Raw genomic sequence first — 16,367 nt, 5'->3', positions numbered from 1 at the left:
TGCTTTACAAGATGAAGGAATACTTATAGATGCGCAATACACACTCACCCCCCTTTAGAGATGTTCATATCCTTATTCACTATTAACTATTAATTAATAACCCTTATTAAGCCAATCAACTTCCATTTCCACATAAGATGAAGGAATACTCATAGATGCCTAATATGTATGACTTTAATTTTAGATTTAGAAATATACCTTGCTCAAGGGTATATTATATTTTAAATAGCCATTAATTAATGGTATTGAACTTGTGTCATTTGCTCTGATACCACATATACCACACTCTATATCTCTCCCTTTAAACCAAGGTTTTAAGGATTCATTGTGATAGTATGTATCCCATGATCATACGCACTACATAGAGAGTGTGAACTTATGATTTTCTCTTATATTTTCTCTAGTGCTATGCAATTGGGTCATAACTTTCTTAGCTCTTAAGCAATTAACTAGAAAGTGAGTTAGGGTTTTGGTTTTTTAAAGTGTTCCTCCTCTCACTATTGAAGTTTACTTGGCATTTGGGTTTCATTCACTTAAGTTTATTAAGCTTTCTCTTGATCAAGATCTCCATTACTCTTTGGTTATGGTAAGTAATATTTAGTTTGTTGGATTGTGTGTGGATAGCTTTGTGGTGGTATTATTCATTGTCCTCAGATTATAGAAGGCCATTTTTATGAAGGAAAGTTCATTACAAAAAACACTTACACTCCCAAATCTATAGCACTAAAAGGTACTATACTTAGTTGTTACTAAGTTTTACTATTTTTACTAAATAAATATACTCATATGAGTTTTAGTAAAAAATTACTAAAATCTTTTGTGTTCATTGCATTCAATATATATTTGCTATAAATGCTTAGAGAATGTTTAAATCACAACCTAGCATAGAATATATACTATATTATGAGTTATGCACCACTTAAAGATGGGTTACAAACAATCTAGCTTGAAGCTTGATCCTTCTACATCCCAAAACCCTTTGCATCCTTGTTTACCACAATGCTTGTTGGTAGTAATTGGTTGGGTTGTATTCTCTTATAAAGAAAAGCAAGTATAAAAAAGTTTAGGTTGGGGGTTGGGCTATTGTTATTAAAAGTCTTAATAATTGTTAATAATAGAAGATTTATCATTCTTTGGGATGGTGGATTATTCTCCAACAATAATTGTATATATTACCATTGATAGATGAATATGATTATGGGTATAAAAAATTATCTATTGGTGAATTATTTCAAATATTTTTCTTTTATTGCCATGATAGCAAGTCAATATTATTGGTTCTTGTTATTACTCTCTTTTTTTTAAGTGCTTTAACACTTAGTTAGATGAGTATAAGGAATAAATTCTTAAGTGAGGTGGGTTGATTAGGCTGGGTTGGGTGTATAAAGGGTTTTAATAAAGATAGTGAGTAAGTTGAACATAATTGATCATCTTAAGATATTATTTAGCTCCTTATCATGTTTATTTTTTTTCCGCATTTGGCTTGGGTTTAAGCCTAAGCTCTATACCATATTTCCTTTCATTAAATTGCTAAAATAAGATTAAACTTTTTTAGCTTTGTTGTGCATGTTAATTTTAACATTAAAATGTTAAATGCTCTAGGATTGTTCTAATATTGCTCTGTACTCATGTTCTTTCACTCATTACCTATACATTTAAAATTTCAGCTTTGTACCTTCATTCAATGGCCTAAGGCCCTAAAATTCAAATCCCACTCTATTGCTTATAGCATACATGTCCAAGGGTTAAGTTCCACTATATGGTTATCCTATAATAATTCATTATGCAAAAAATCACATATGTATAAGAACCATTAATATTCAAAGATAAAGGTAAAAATACTCTTTTTTTAATTAATTAAATATTTTGTAATAGTAGAAGTTAAGTTTCCTTATATTTTAGTAGTACTGGGACAGATGACATCCCAGGAAATCAAAACTAAGGACTTTACAATTTAGTAATGCATTCAGAGACTATTATTAACATTATAGTTAATTCTTTCTTTTAAGTTTTTCTTACTATGCATCAATATTGCTTAAAAGAAATCAAGTTGTTCTTTTTATATTATCTTATATATAAGTTTCACATGATTTAAGATGATGTAAATACTAATTTAGTTGTTTGCATCCTTTTTTATTTAAATTATATTATTGAAGATGCAGTTCCAAACAATAAAAAGCATACCAAAATAGAATGATTTATGCATTTATCATTGTTTGGTGATATTTATTTAATTTGAGAAATAGTGGTTCTTTTAAAATTTGAGAAATAGATCAGCCATCACTATCAATAATTATAGTGGTAACTATCTTTATTGAGCACACTCTATCACTTGAGATCAGGTTCTAGACTTACTTATCTGCAGGCTGTGTTAGTCAAATGGCACATACTATTTTTATTGGTGGTGATAGCAAAATTTAACAGACTTATACAAACCTTTGAATTGAATCAACACTAGTCTTGGGCTGATCTTCTTGTGTTTTCTTGCTAGCTTTCTCTCGTCTTTCATTCTAGTCCTGTGTTCTTTGCCTATAGTCTTGATAGAGACATGGATCCACAATATAAGCACAAACCATTGATGCTGATGTTCCACATGCAAGAGGGGACTAGATTGTGAAATGGCATCATAGGCACAGGTCTAGTTGCAGGTGCAGGTACAGGCAAACTAGATGTAGGTAGTGGTTGATAACTCTCCTAACACCACTCTCAATTTGTCCACATGCACAGCCTTGTTGACAGCATTCTGAAAATCCACAGGATCATCCATGGTGACAAGAAGATCCTTAACATCCTCCTACCGGCCAACACAAACACTATCATTGAGAGCTTGTTCACGACCACACAGAGCGAACCCAATCAATATCATCAAAACAGGTAGTCATTTTGTCCTTGGACAACTAGAGGTTCAGAGAACAACAAAAATGTTGTAGCCTCTAACAAAGTACTGATTATGCTAATTTGAAACTTGGGCGTGGGATAACACTTTGGGCTGGAGCTTGAATATCAGATCTAGAGAAAACCTTGCAAACCCACAAACTTGCTGCTAAACTTTTTGGGTGGAGGAGGTTGAGATATAAAGACAAAAAGGCAAAAGGAAGACAAGATTTACTTGTGAAGAACCCTAACCTTTTGGTGAGTGGAGGTGGGGAGGACGTTCCAAACCAGCTCGTCCCGATCTAGATGCTCGTCAAGAACAACACGGCCGAGGACGTGGCCGTGTCGCTCAGTGTCGCTTGCCGGGACATCTTTGGAGCAAGCACACTGGCAAGTCAGTTTTTTCTTTGTGAGATAACCTTGAGAGCTTTGGATCAGACGTGGGACTGACTCTCCTGAAACTAGGAAGAACAGCTAAATCCTGTGCACTACCTCTCCCAGAGAATGCATACGAGTGGATCCGGAAGGAGGACGAGTCTTTCAGTGCCTCGCGGAGTGCATTCTTCAAGTGGAGCTCGCCGCTGCTGCTCTTCCCTGACGACCACCTCACGCAGATGCTCGAGCACAGCTCCTCAATCATGGAGGTCACTTCCTGTGCTCCAGAGCTTTGAATTTTTCCAACGGGACCAGCACTCGTGCACAGTGCTTCCTATCAACTTTTGTGCCGGCACGTAGTTCTTCGCCTTTGACGGCCACTGTCACTTCAAAGAAAGCGTCCGTCCCATTCCACAGCTCTAGCTCGAGAACTCGTTGACTGTAAGGATCCAGGCGTTTGCTTCGGCCTTGCCAGTGTCCGCTAGGGAGAGTACTGCTTAGTTGAAGAGGAATATCCATCGACAGCAGCTGCGAATTGACAAGACGAAGGCCTTGAAGAACTCGAAGCCTCAAACGACTAGTCAGCCGTCTATCAGGAGAGTTCTTCGTCAGTCCTTTCAGGAGTGCGAGAACCTGTAAAAATGTCCTTTTGTTAGTTCCACAAGATAAACTGGATACGTACCTGCATAGTGAACATGAAGAAAAGCTTCTTCGTCCAAAGATTGAGTGGAGTTTTCGAGTGTCTGCGAATCCAGGTGGCCAATTTGGAGCTGTATGGGCACGGACGCCTTTATGCCAGTGTATAGAGGTAGTGCCGTCTGAAGAACATCGTCCTCGACATATACATTTTGCTTGCGGCGTCTCGCCACCATTGTTATGTTCGCCTCTATAACTGCCATGTTGCAAAGCTCGACCGTCATGTTGCTAACCTCGCCCTTGTATAAGACTATCACGCCTTGTCCGCCAACAACGTCAACTACTAGAGGCGGCAGGAGAAGGCTTGTCTCGGAGCTTCAACCCACTTTTGCCTGAGCTTCTGCCAGGTAACAACGTCATTGTAGTTCACAAAGCATCCCCGTACTGTCAGTGACCTGGCCTTCCAGAGAGTGACAATACGTCCGATCCATTCAGAGGTAAGGCGAAAGGTGAGTGATGGGGTGGCGATCTACTATGACAATCATGCGGATGTGTTTGTCAACTATGGGCAACTAGATCTGCTATTATCCCCTCTTGAAACGAAGTTCCAGAAACCTGCTGGGTGTACTCTTGAATGTCATTATATGGTTGGCAAATGTAAGTGTTCTGCTCTTGCTATGGCAAATAGCATTTTATGTTCCAAGCACAGTAGCTGCAATTGTACATTGAGGAGTGAAAGAATAAAATTACAGAAACTAAAAGACAAAGACCTAGATTAATATCTGTCTTTGCCATGAATATTGAGAGCTTTTTTTCTGATGGTTTGACAAGCATTAGACCAGTAAGAATTCAAATAGGTTTTTTCTTGTTAAACTCGCTAAATTATTATATAAAATTAACTTTTTGTGATCCATGATGCAATGCGATATGTACACTACTCCCAAATGTCCCCTAGGGACTAGTACAAAACTTGGCCTAGCAGTCCTTCATAATGTTTTCTTGTGATCGAGGAGGTCAAAATCTGATCAGAAAGCCTCCATTGGTCCTGCGGCCCATCCATTCAGCAGCATGGGAGCCAAAGTCAGTGCCCCTACTAACTGATTTAAATTTTTAGTTTATTGAAGAACTAGTATGAAATAAAACTCTATAAATATTCTTTATCGAGTGTTATTTAGAAGTTTCAAAATATTTGGTAAGAAGGCAAAACTTTGAAGTTTGTACTACCATAAAAATGAAGAGCCCAGCCTCTGGGAGCCATCAGATCCTAGCAGCCTTGGAAGACATGCTCTCAAGAAAAATCAAGTGGATGTTTTTGCAGCCAATGGGCAGCAGACATGGTGGTCGGGAGGGAAGAAGGGGAATTGACAATTGTACCATGCATGTAGGGCTTTACTGCTTGTTTAGCTCACAGCCAGCACAAGCAGTGGGCTGGTGGATTGGAAGTGTGAGTGAGATGTGTCCAGCCATTTTTTTTTCTGAGTGGCTCTCTCTCTCTGACACAGAGCACATCTTGCAGGAGCATAGAATCCAGCGGGAGAGTACTAATCTTAATTTCAGGTAAAAGATAATGGCAATCAGGGTTTCTTTGGAGATTTTTATTTCAGGAATCAAGATCACTCACTGCCTTCACATTGCAACCACTTCTTTCTCCCAACAGGCAGCAAATCTATTTTGCAGTTTATTCTTACATAGCAAGTGGCTTTGCATGCAACACTTCAAATTTAAAACTAAGAACCATGTTTCATAGAGGGTCTCACAAATATCATCACCTCTTTCCTTCAAATTTTGTTTTTTTACCTTATTACAGATTTTAAAACCCTTAAATAATGTTTGGTGAAAAATATAATTCGGCTAGCAACCATCTCTAACTCATCAATAAAATGTACTAATAAATGGACTTGCCTTGGTTCATGAGTTCCCACCACTAAAGCCTCTTATGCTATGCTGGATAGTTCTGACTTCCAGCTTGGTTTTTTGCATGACTTTGCACTGGAAGCTACATGCTTGACATTCTATAGCATCATTGTAATTATTTCTTTAATTGACTTGAATGAACAAAGCACAAATTTCATATCTATCTGATGATTTATGTGCATACCTAGCATTTGCTGGCAATATCTAGTATGTTGATAAAATTAGATGTGTACCTATGATATCATGTTTATGAATTCTTGCATAATTAGGGTTACAACATGACATCTTGGACAGCCAATGCATCCATAGAAGCTCTAGGAGAAATAGAGGAGATGGATAACAACTTGCATGGAATAGGGTGTCTTTGTAGAACATGCTTTCTCTTCTTCAGAAGATACAAATGCTAGAGCTAAGCATCTAGGCCCTAACAATATAGAAGTTGTGAAAGATGTAAAATTGAGAGTAGAAGTTGGTGCTAGAAAACTTGTATATCCTATCCTATATCAAGTATTTGCTTGCATGCTCTCTAATGTCTTTATACACTTCTCTCATTTTTACATTCCTCCATGATCCAATAAAGCTTGAGTTATTTGCTAGAATTCAAGAGGACATGGACAAAATAACTGAATGGGTTAGAAGGTTGTCGGAAACAATCTTTTTCATTATTGATGGTGGAAAGGTCATGAATGAAATATTAAAACCAATCATTTTTGTACATATCAGTCTCTTTGTGACGAATTTGACAAAAATCAATTGGTGGAAATGCTTGGTAGAATCCCGCATATTTGTTGAAATGTATATGTATATTCCCCAATGTTTCATAGGGACTAAATAAAACATCCAGAAAACACTTCCACAAAATGAAACTAGTGAAACTACAAACATAAATGCTTAATATAGCTCTTCAGTCATTTAACTTTCAAGTGATTTCACAACAAAACTTGAAATCACCTACTATGCTCTATGACATGTGAAATTCATTATAGAGCATTCCACCACTAAGGTGCCTTTAGTGCCAAAATGATGTCTAATAATGATGTAATTGCAACTCTTAGATTTAAATTAAGTGAACTCAAAACAAACCATCTTATGATCACATACACTACACTCATTGTCTCCCTGCCCTCCCTTACCGCAATCCCATGGTAGATAACTTCATCCGTGAATGCTCCTTAAGAGTATATTATATTTAAACAGCCATTAATCAATAAGAATTAAACATGTGCCATTTGTTTTGATACCACATGTAACACCCCCTATCTCTCTTCTCTTAAGTTAATTGGAAAAGAGGTAATTGCTTGATAACAAAGCCTTTACAATGGTTATTTTATCCTCATTTATCCTCCAAAGTTTTAAAGATCCATGGTAATAATATATTTAAATCTCATCCCATGATCATATGTGTTACATTCCTATATGGGATAAGTATGCTAGCTCATTTTCGAAAAAGTTTTAACTTTGCCATAGAGACTAGAAAAATATCACAAATTTCCTCCAAATCTAGTATTGAAAAGGAAATATACAAATCCCCTATACATGCAACATTTATTCATCTCTACCTATTATTTCAAGTATTGCCTTATTCAAGTGTTTCATCTTAATGTTGCCTCTAAGTTTGCTCCAAGTGTTGCATTCTAGTGTTACTTCCAAGTGTTACCTTTAAGTGTTGCCACCAAATGTTATATCAAATTGTTGCTCTAAATGTGTTGCATCTTAGTGTTTCCTCCATCTTTATATTACCACTAAAGGTTACATCTTCACCAAGTATTTCCTCCATCTTTATATTGCTATCAAGTGTTGCATTTTCACCAAGTGTTACATCCATCCAAGTGTTATTGTATACTTACCAAGTGTTGCTTCTGTTGCATCCTTTCTAAGTATTTCCTTCATCCAAGTGTTGTGTGCACATTTTCCAAAAATGTTACTTTTCTTTCCAAACATTGCTTTCATCTTCCAAATGTTAATCGAAGTATTTGCAAATGTTACCACTAAAATGTTATTTTATTACTCCTATGGTGTTTCATTCATTTTTAATGAGATTTTTTAAATGTTGTTTCCTTCCCCCATTATTTTTCGTAAGTGATACTCAAAATTTGAAATTTATTAAAACTTTTAAGCCATAAATCTTCAATATTCATTATTAAATTATTTTGAAACTTTGTAAACATGTTGTATCTTTTTCCTCTTAACTTTTTACCATTTGAATCTCCTATTTGAGCCTTCAACAAAAATCCCTTACATTATGCCCATCCCAAGCTCTCAAATAATAAATATATTAATTTAGTTGAGCATTTATTTTCCATTTAGAGATAATATGGGATGCATTTTCAATCATAGAAAAACTTCATATATCATTCACAACTATTTACAAAATGTTGTATAAACCTATATAACAATTTAAATGTAAAATGATGCAATTTTGTTGTTGTAATTTTTGTTTTATGCTCCTAAATCTAATTGAACTTTAAACTTGGAAAATGAAAACAATTCAAGTTTTTAAAGAAATATTCAACTAAAAAAAACTTAAAGGGGGAAGTGAGATGATTTTATTTTGCTTAAAAATAAAGCTCATAAAACATTATATACCATTAGAAAAGTGGTGATTAATAGAGTTTACTATGTGTTTTGTTAATTAATTATAACTTTAAATCCCGGGTTCACTTATCAAAATACATATATAAAATTTTTAGAATAGTTTCGAGGGCAATATAAATGTATTTTATGTTAGATCGGACATTTTGGCACTGATGTAATAAGCTAGTTAGTATAAAAAATGTGTCTTATTTGGATGTGCAATTTTTGCTTTATGCTCCTAGATTTAATTGAAACTTGGGCTTGAAAAACAAAAACAATTCAAGTTTTAAAAAGAACATTCAACTAAAAAAAATTTGAAAGTAGAAATAAAATGATTTTTCATTTTCTTATAAATAAAACTCATGAAACATTAAATGCTATTAAAGAAATGGTAATTAATAGGGTTTGATATATGTTTAGCTGACAATCAAATATATTTTGTGTTATATTAGACATCTTGGCACTAATGTAACAGACTGGTTATTAAAAAAAATATATTTTATTTGTATGTGCAATTCTTGTTTTATGCTCCTAAATGTTTAGGCTTGGAAACCAAAAACAATTTAAGTTTTTAAAGAAAAATTTAATTAAAAAAAATTTGAAGGAAGGAGTGAAATGATTTTTCATTTGCTTACAAATACAGTTCAAAAAACACTAAATACCATTATAGAAGTTGTAATTAAAGGGGTTTACTATATGCATTGTTGGCAAATAACTGTGTCTTTAAATCCCAAATTCATTTATCAAAATACACATATAAAATTTTTAAAGTGGTTTAGATTACAATAAAAATGTATTTTGTGCTAAATTATACACTTTAGCATTGATGTGACAATCTAACTAGTAAAAAAAATATGTTTTATTTGGATATGCAATTTTTACTTTTTGCTCCCAAATTTAATTGAAATTTTTTAATAAAAAATTCAACTATAAAAAGTTTGAAGGGGGAAGTGAAATGATTTTGCATTTTCCTATAAATAAAGTTCATGAAATACTAAATGCCATTAAAGAAGTGGTGATTAATGGGATTTATTGTGTATTTAGTTTTCAACTAACTATGGCTTCAAATCCTAAGTCCAGTTATCAAAAAATATATATAAAATTTTTGGGTAACACAAATATATTTTCTGTTAGGTTTAACACTTTAGCAATTAATATACTCTTAAAGATCAACAAAAAGAGAATTAAAACCTTTTTAATTTTTTAAAGAATATCAAAGAATGCAAAACAAGACCTTAAAAACTATTTAAATTTTTTTTGAATAGTGGGTTTTTAAATACTTCAAAAAATGTATGCTAGCCAACCAACTTTTAACTAAAAGGAAAAGAAAGCTTTTATTTTCTTTATAAAGTTTTAACATAAGAGTTTTTAGGTTAGAATTTTATATATTTTTAAGGTACACATGAGTAAATGGTTGTGTTGTAAAATTTGAAGCATTTTAACAATTGTTATGTTGAGATGCAATATATAAAGGAGTTAATTGCAAAACATAATTAAAATCCTTTTTATTAAATTTATGAATTTAAAAATTTTATTTTTATGTTCTTTTGGATGTGAAGTTCTTTTAAGATATGAGAAAAGCTGAAGGATTTTTGAAAAGCATAACAAGTTACTGAGGTATATAATAATTATTTTGACTTTTTCTTAGCTAAAAATAAATCTATTTCATATAAGTTTTAAAAGCTTAATAAGGGACTTTTTCTTATAAAAAATTCCATCTAAGCAAAAAATTTGGATAATAAAGGTTTATAAAATAAATATTTACACACTCAACCTTCTAAACATCAAATTCAACACTTGAGATGGGAAAATTAAAAAAAATCCACATTCTCAAGTGAATAAAAGAACTTTTTAGTAGCACTAGTAAAATAAAAATGTAGAAGGCAAAAAGAAAGAATCATATAATAAATTTAAAAATTGACACTTACTCTATAAAGTCTTCAATTGATTATTATCGTTTTGAAGTAATTTATCAATATTAAAAATCCACTTGAGTTAATATACATTATCTTCCCATAAGTTCAATCTTTAAATATTTTCCATTCATAACTTTGCAATTAATTATGTTTAACATCTAAATTAGTATGAAGAGAACACAAAACACACAACAACAAACTAAGAATGTTATAAAAGTCATAAACAATTGATATGATAGGAAAAGGAAATGATGTAGAAGAGGAAGAAAAAAAAAACACATGAGAAATGAAAAGGTCAGAAAAGATTATATAAAGAAAATAATATTTCTTTTTTTTTTATTAGTGTTTGATCAATTTTAGCATTAAATATTCCCCTATTCAAAGGTTGAATCACTTTTACCAAAGTTTTGAATTGGGTGCATTTCTCTGGTTGTGAGTCCCATTAAAATTTATAATCATACTCAACATCAATAAAAGATAGTAGGACATCAAGAATAAAAAATGTTATATAATCACATCCCATATAAAATGATAATAGCAATACATCAAGGTTGGGTAAAATATTAATATAATCACACCCCATAATATTAAAACCTTGATCTAATGAAGTAACATCAATAGTCTTAAGTGATATACTTTTTGATTGATGATGACATGGTATGATGTAGGAAAAAAATGTAATTAAGATTGAAAAGGAATAATAGATTTAATAATTATAATTCTAGATTTAACAAAAAACTAACATAAATCTAGAACAAAATAATAAAAAAAAGGCACAATCTTGAGCATCAAGGAAAATATTGTTAAAAAAACTTTGTCTTATTATCCCTTACTTTCACCAATGTAATTGATTAATAGATATATTAGTTAAGGTTTAGACTTTTGCTTATAAACAAGAATAAATGGACCATATTCATTTTCAAATAAATAGTTTATATATTATATTAATTAATTAAATTAATATATATTTATAAATTTTCTTTACTAAATATCTGTTTTCAATCTCTATAAAAATATAGTAAAAAGATAGAGCATTTTTCATTTCCGTTTCCCTATTTCTCGTTTGGTTTTAACGTTTTAGGTCAAGGGGTGCTTTTAGGTCAGTCAGTGAGATGCATTCGCCCGACGCGAGCGCGCAGCAATGGAGCCAGCAGCCGCCGATCGACATGAAGACGCTGTGGGTAGGCGATCTCCAGTACTGGATGGATGAGAGCTACCTCAATTCCATCTTCAGCAGCACTGGCGAGGTAAGAATGCATCGATCGCCTTCTTTCTTTCGTTTTCCCTTTCTTTCCTTTGCTAAATCCTTCGCTCTTCTTGGCGCTTGTGGCACCGCGTCGCTCGGCATTCTTGCTCTAGCAGCTGGTGAGCGCCAAGATCATCAGGAACAAGGCGTCGGGCTTCCCCGAGGGGTATGGATTCGTGGAGTTTGCGTCGCATGCATGCGCCGAGAGGGTGCTGACGGCGTTCACGGGCACCCAGATGCCGCAGACCGAGCAGCTCTTCCGCCTCAACTGGGCCTACTTTGGGATTGGCGAGCGCCGCCCCGAGGGAGGCCCCGAGAACTCCATCTTCGTCGGCGACCTGGCACCCGACGTGACCGACTATATGCTCCAGGAGACGTTTAGAACGCGGTACCCGTCTGTTAGAGGTGCTAAAGTCGTCACTGACGTCGCCACAGGGCGCTCCAAAGGCTATGGATTCGTCCGCTTTGCCGACGACTCGGAGAGGGTCCGGGCCATGTCCGAGATGAATGGGATCTACTGCTCCAGCCGTCCCATGCGGATTAATGCAGCTACTCCGAAGAAGGCTTTGATCCCGAGCGCGCCAGCTCCACAAAAAGGTGAGAGTTTCTTCGTTTTCTATCAACGTAGCTCACAGCTTTTTTCTTCGTCTCTCTCTTTTTCAGTGACCACTTTTGCGACTTCACCTCTACAGAATGTGCCAAACGACAATGATCCGAACAACACAACCGTGAGTCCAGCAGAATTTTTCTCTCTTGCACTTTTCTAATGCTTCCTCTTTTATTTCTGGTAGATATTTGTTGGTGGTCTGGACCCCGCAGTGTCCGAGGAGGAGCTCCAGAAAACTTTTGGTGAGTTTGGCGAGCTTGTTTATGTCAAGATACCTCCGGGGAAAGGCTGTGGATTTGTCCAGTTTACTCACAGGTAGCACTGCCGACACTTGCAAGCTTTGTATTGAGAGAAAACCTTTTACTCGTTTGTCAGATCGTGCGCCGAGGAAGCATTAGGAAAACTTCATGGTACCATGATCAGGCAGCAAGCTATCAGATTGTCGTGGGGGAGAACCGCAAATAAACAGGTTTCTCAGATGTTTTTCTTTTTCTTCTTCGGTGTTTTTACTTCTTCTAAATAATTTTTCTCTGACAGTATCCCGCTGGATGGGGTGGTGATCCATCTCAGGGCTATTATGGATATGGATACGATGGCTATGGATACACACAAGGCCAAGACTCTACGTATAGTTATGCTGGATATCAAGGCTACCAAGGATATGGAGGCTATATGCAACCGGTAAATGCGAAAAACATTGTTCTTGCTTGATTTAAGTTTTTCTCTGCCACTGCCAGGGCGATCCGTATGCAATGTATGATCCTAACAACGAGGTTTTCGATCCCTTGACGCCACCCGACATTGATACGTGAGTAGAGAAGCCATATCCATGAACTTTGAGTGTTCTCTAACTTTGCGTTCCGTGCAGCCTCAACGCAGCATATATCGTCATGCACGAGCCATTTCTCGTCGGGCGGCATCTATCGCTCCCCCGAAGCACTGACACTTCGCAACCGGTGCTTTACTCGTGTTGAGCAGTGGTCTCTACCGCTGCGTTAGCAGCTGATCAAAGAAAGAAAAAAAGAATTTCTTTCGAAAAGTCCAGGCATGTTTTCCTTTTCTTCCAGTAAAGAGGTGACGGTGTTTTTGCTCTTTTTTTGTTGGTGACAGCGTGTGGTGCCTGTGAACACTCTGGTTTTTTTCATGCTCTCTCACACTTTTCTTTTTGAGTGTTCTTCCTAGAGCTACTTCGATGGGTAACGTTTCCTGAGATCTGGATGTTAACTTTATTGAAAGAATGGCTGCTTTCAGGAAAACCACGAAAGAACTCGTCTTTGATTAGTCACCCCTCCACCAAGTGAGTAGCGTACGCTCGTTTCTTCCAGTCGTATAACCAGTGCAGTGGAATCCGATCCAAGGGCCCCGTAGGCAGCGCCAACTTTGCGATGGCCTCGTCCAGCTTGATCGTATCCAAGGTGAAGTCTGGAGTTTGTATAGCTCCCTCACACTGGGTGGTGTTTCCAGCCAGAGGAGAGGCCACCTTGTCTCGCCATGGATTCGACGTCGTGTCGTGCTTAAGATCGAGAGCTCTCGCGACGTTGTCGATCCAAGTCCCGGGGCCGCAGGGGCCGTATATCTCGATCACAGCAGCACGGCGTGGCATGAACATAGTCGCCCAAGTATTCGCTCCATGAACAGTGACGAGCACATCGGTGTGTGAGAAGAGCGCCACCGCCTCCGGCATGGTCTGGTTGTAACGCTTGTCCGAAAGAAGCTCGTCCAGGAAGAGGATATCAAGCGGTGGACTGTCCCAAGCTCGGAGGTGTTCCATCACCTCGCCAGCGTTTGCTACTCGACGTCTTCTCGTGTCACTGCGGCCGTAGAACGCTACTCTTAGTGGCCGGGGTGGAGCCGAGACCGCTGGCTCCGGGACGCCGAAGAACTTAAAGGCGGCCTCGCGGTACGAGGTGATGGAGGCCGAGAAGACTTGGTGGCCGAGGGTGGTGGACATCCGGTCGCAGGAGGAGCAAGACAGTGTGATCCGCTCGAAGCAAACGGGGTGGTTCTGGCCGGCCGAGTCCATGACGACGAAGTCCGAGCCGGGGGAGAGCTCGGCCAGTACCCGGAACTGGAGCATGAAGTTCTCGCGCTCGTGGTTTCCGGCGTCGGCCTGCTCGATCCAGGTGGTGAACTTGTGGATCAGGAAGTGATTGATCGGCTGCATGGCTGTCTGGTTGAGCGGGGGGTGGTGCGACGCCAGGTGTGGCCAGATCCGCTCGGCAAAGTTGTGGAAGACGTTCCCCAAGTATGGAAGGATGTGGGTGGTGTTCCCGGGGATCCACCGAGCGCCCTCTGGAGCCTCCGGCGAGAGCTGCGAACCGGTCTTCTGGCACCACCCGCAAGTGGAATTGTAACCGGCGCTCCAGAGTTCCTGGAGCTTGGGCGATGCCGAGAGCGTCTGGTTGAGGTACTCGTCTGTGATGTTTACTAACACGATCTCTCCTCCAGGAAGAAAGCAAGCGTTTCTGACGACTGTGAGTCCATAGCCGTCGACGTTCCTGTTCTCCTCGAACTCTGTTCTAATCCCCGGAGGAGCTAGCTCTAGAACACGGTCGGAGACGTTGAGAGTTCTTCCTGCGAAGGCTTGTCTCAGCGGGACTGGAGCTACGGGAAGAGCAGCAGACCTTTGGATCAGGAGTGAAGGGTCTGTGGAAGAACTCGTCCTCGTCCAGGTGCCAAGAGGGAAGAAAGTGTCCACGATGATCTCTCGGAAGAAGAAGAGTGCCAGGAGAAGGATCACCACCGAGTTCCCGACCCATCGCTTCTTCACCATAGTCGTCTCTCTGCCTCGAATGCTGAAAATAACTCTTCGATATTCCACGATTCACGTCGTGGACGGACGCTCTCACGCTGCCGTGGCTGTTACGTTGATGGATTATAACGTAACTTTCCACTAAAAGAGAGTAAACTTTACTTCCTGGAAACTTGGTTCTTTCAAGAACACGAGATTATTCTTTGTAATTAAGTTCACGAGATTATTCTTTGGAATCGTGGCTCCATTCCAATATCGTACAAGTATTTTTGTATGCTCTTCTACGCGGGAACTTCTTTGAAAACGTCCCCGAACAAAACACCCGACTCGAGCGGCTCCGTGCGAAGCTCGAACTCGCCAGCGCTCAGCTTTCCATCGATCTCTCGGACTGTGCGTTGCCAGTGCGAGCAAGCGCAGTAGTCGACGCCGTAGACCAGCACTGGCTGCAAGTGGGACACCGAAACTGCGACTCCTTCACCTGGAAGCAAGCAAAACCAAAACCAATGATGAGAAACACGAAAAGTTCTTCGCGTGATCTTATCGTTTCTCGGTTGACAGGGCCAAGAAGAATAGAAAAGTACCGTGTGTAACGCACAGGATGTTCTCTCCGGGGAACCTATCAGCGGCCGCTCGGAAAGTTTTCCCGTATCTCACATGAGAAGCCTCGGTTTCCTCTGGCCATTCTGGCAGCTAAAAGGACGAAAAAATCAATTCTTTTCTCCTTGAAAAGCGAAAGAACAGTACCTGTGGCCACATAGACTGTGCCACTGCATCCAGAGTTCCAGCGGGCAGCAGTGACTGGAGTTCGCCAAGATCAAGTATCCAAGGAACATCCGGAGAGGAGCGTGGAAATCTTATAGCAATGCTGTTCATGACCTCCGAGAGACCAAACTCGATCGAAGCCTATGGAAAACAAAGCAAAAGTTTGAGATCAAGCACTCCCAGAAAGACAAGAGGCAGCTCAAGGAAGAAAAGAAAAAAGTTTGAGACGAAAAGCACAAGGGAGAGAAGAAAGGAAAAGTTCTTGCTTGCTTACCTTCACCTTGGAGGGATCAATCACAACTCCAGTGCTGCTATCGTTCCCCAGATCAGTCTGATTCACGCAAAGCGCCATGATCGCCTCGGCAGCCGTTTGGACGCATCGAAGATACGGGGAGATCAAAACTCTGTTGATCTCAAATCCCGCGAGCCGGAGCTTCCTCCCCGCATTCCAGGCCTGCTTCTTACCCGCATCGGTGAGCGGCGGATCCCAGGGACGCGACGCATTCGCGAGCCACTCCTTGTCGACATCGTCCCGGCGCTCGCCGTGGCGGAGGATGAAGACGTTCTGCTTGAATCCCGCGCCAGCGCTCGTCGCCGCGACGCACTGCGGGAATCCGGATGTGATCCCCGCGCCCGAAGCCACGCCCGGGGATAGAACTCCCACGCCAGGATCCAGCATCGTCGGCGATGGCTCCATCGAGGAACCCTAAA

At 38.8% G+C, this 16,367-nt stretch overlaps 2 protein-coding genes across 6 annotated transcripts; one reads left to right on the top strand and one right to left on the bottom strand.

The window, feature by feature from the left end:
* Positions 1 to 11,357: 11,357 nt before the first annotated feature.
* LOC9659291 (polyadenylate-binding protein RBP47B') lies at positions 11,358 to 13,510 on the top strand. 5 transcript variants are annotated; one of them, XM_002978982.2, is made up of 10 exons: positions 11,359 to 11,536; positions 11,652 to 12,132; positions 12,199 to 12,263; positions 12,327 to 12,457; positions 12,518 to 12,611; positions 12,680 to 12,823; positions 12,880 to 12,950; positions 13,011 to 13,187; positions 13,253 to 13,338; positions 13,394 to 13,510. In XM_002978982.2, exons 1-8 carry the CDS (start codon positions 11,402 to 11,404, stop codon positions 13,114 to 13,116), a joined length of 1,227 nt encoding a protein of 408 aa, XP_002979028.1. In that variant the 5' UTR covers positions 11,359 to 11,401; the 3' UTR covers positions 13,117 to 13,187; positions 13,253 to 13,338; positions 13,394 to 13,510. The 5 variants fall into 5 exon arrangements, with proteins under 5 accessions (XP_024539824.1, XP_024539823.1, XP_024539825.1 ...); XM_024684059.1 differs by having other exon boundaries at positions 11,649 to 12,132; XM_024684056.1 differs by having other exon boundaries at positions 11,358 to 11,536; positions 11,652 to 12,263; positions 13,394 to 13,436.
* Positions 13,511 to 15,056: 1,546 nt separating this feature from the next.
* LOC9659801 lies at positions 15,057 to 16,366 on the bottom strand. The gene is made up of 4 exons (XM_002978849.2): positions 15,931 to 16,366; positions 15,639 to 15,797; positions 15,476 to 15,584; positions 15,057 to 15,372 (listed from the first exon to the last, which is right to left on the bottom strand). Exons 1-4 carry the CDS (start codon positions 16,351 to 16,353, stop codon positions 15,176 to 15,178), a joined length of 888 nt encoding a protein of 295 aa, XP_002978895.2. The 5' UTR covers positions 16,354 to 16,366; the 3' UTR covers positions 15,057 to 15,175.
* Position 16,367: the final 1 nt, after the last annotated feature.

The sequence above is a fragment of the Selaginella moellendorffii genome, unplaced genomic scaffold (assembly GCF_000143415.4).
Source record: "Selaginella moellendorffii unplaced genomic scaffold, v1.0 SELMOscaffold_39, whole genome shotgun sequence".
Classification (NCBI taxonomy): Eukaryota; Viridiplantae; Streptophyta; class Lycopodiopsida; order Selaginellales; family Selaginellaceae; genus Selaginella; species Selaginella moellendorffii.
Note: the sequence above shows the minus strand (reverse complement) of the source record. Positions and strands in the feature narration are given on the sequence as shown.

What these genes read in the sequence shown, in the direction of transcription:
- LOC9659291 (XM_024684056.1), top strand. Translation starts at nt 11,402, where the DNA reads ATGCATTCGCCCGACGCGAGCGCGCAGCAATGGAGCCAGCAGCCGCCG. An exon ending in ATGGAGGCTATATGCAACCG is followed by an intron (nt 12,824 to 12,879) that starts GTAAATGCGAAA and finishes TGCCACTGCCAG; the next exon opens with GGCGATCCGTATGCAATGTA. An exon ending in ACGCCACCCGACATTGATAC is followed by an intron (nt 12,951 to 13,010) that starts GTGAGTAGAGAA and finishes CGTTCCGTGCAG; the next exon opens with CCTCAACGCAGCATATATCG.
- LOC9659801 (XM_002978849.2), bottom strand. Translation starts at nt 16,353, where the DNA reads ATGGAGCCATCGCCGACGATGCTGGATCCTGGCGTGGGAGTTCTATCC. An exon ending in TTGATCCCTCCAAGGTGAAG is followed by an intron (nt 15,798 to 15,930) that starts GTAAGCAAGCAA and finishes TGTTTTCCATAG; the next exon opens with GCTTCGATCGAGTTTGGTCT. An exon ending in CATCCTGTGCGTTACACACG is followed by an intron (nt 15,373 to 15,475) that starts GTACTTTTCTAT and finishes GCTTGCTTCCAG; the next exon opens with GTGAAGGAGTCGCAGTTTCG.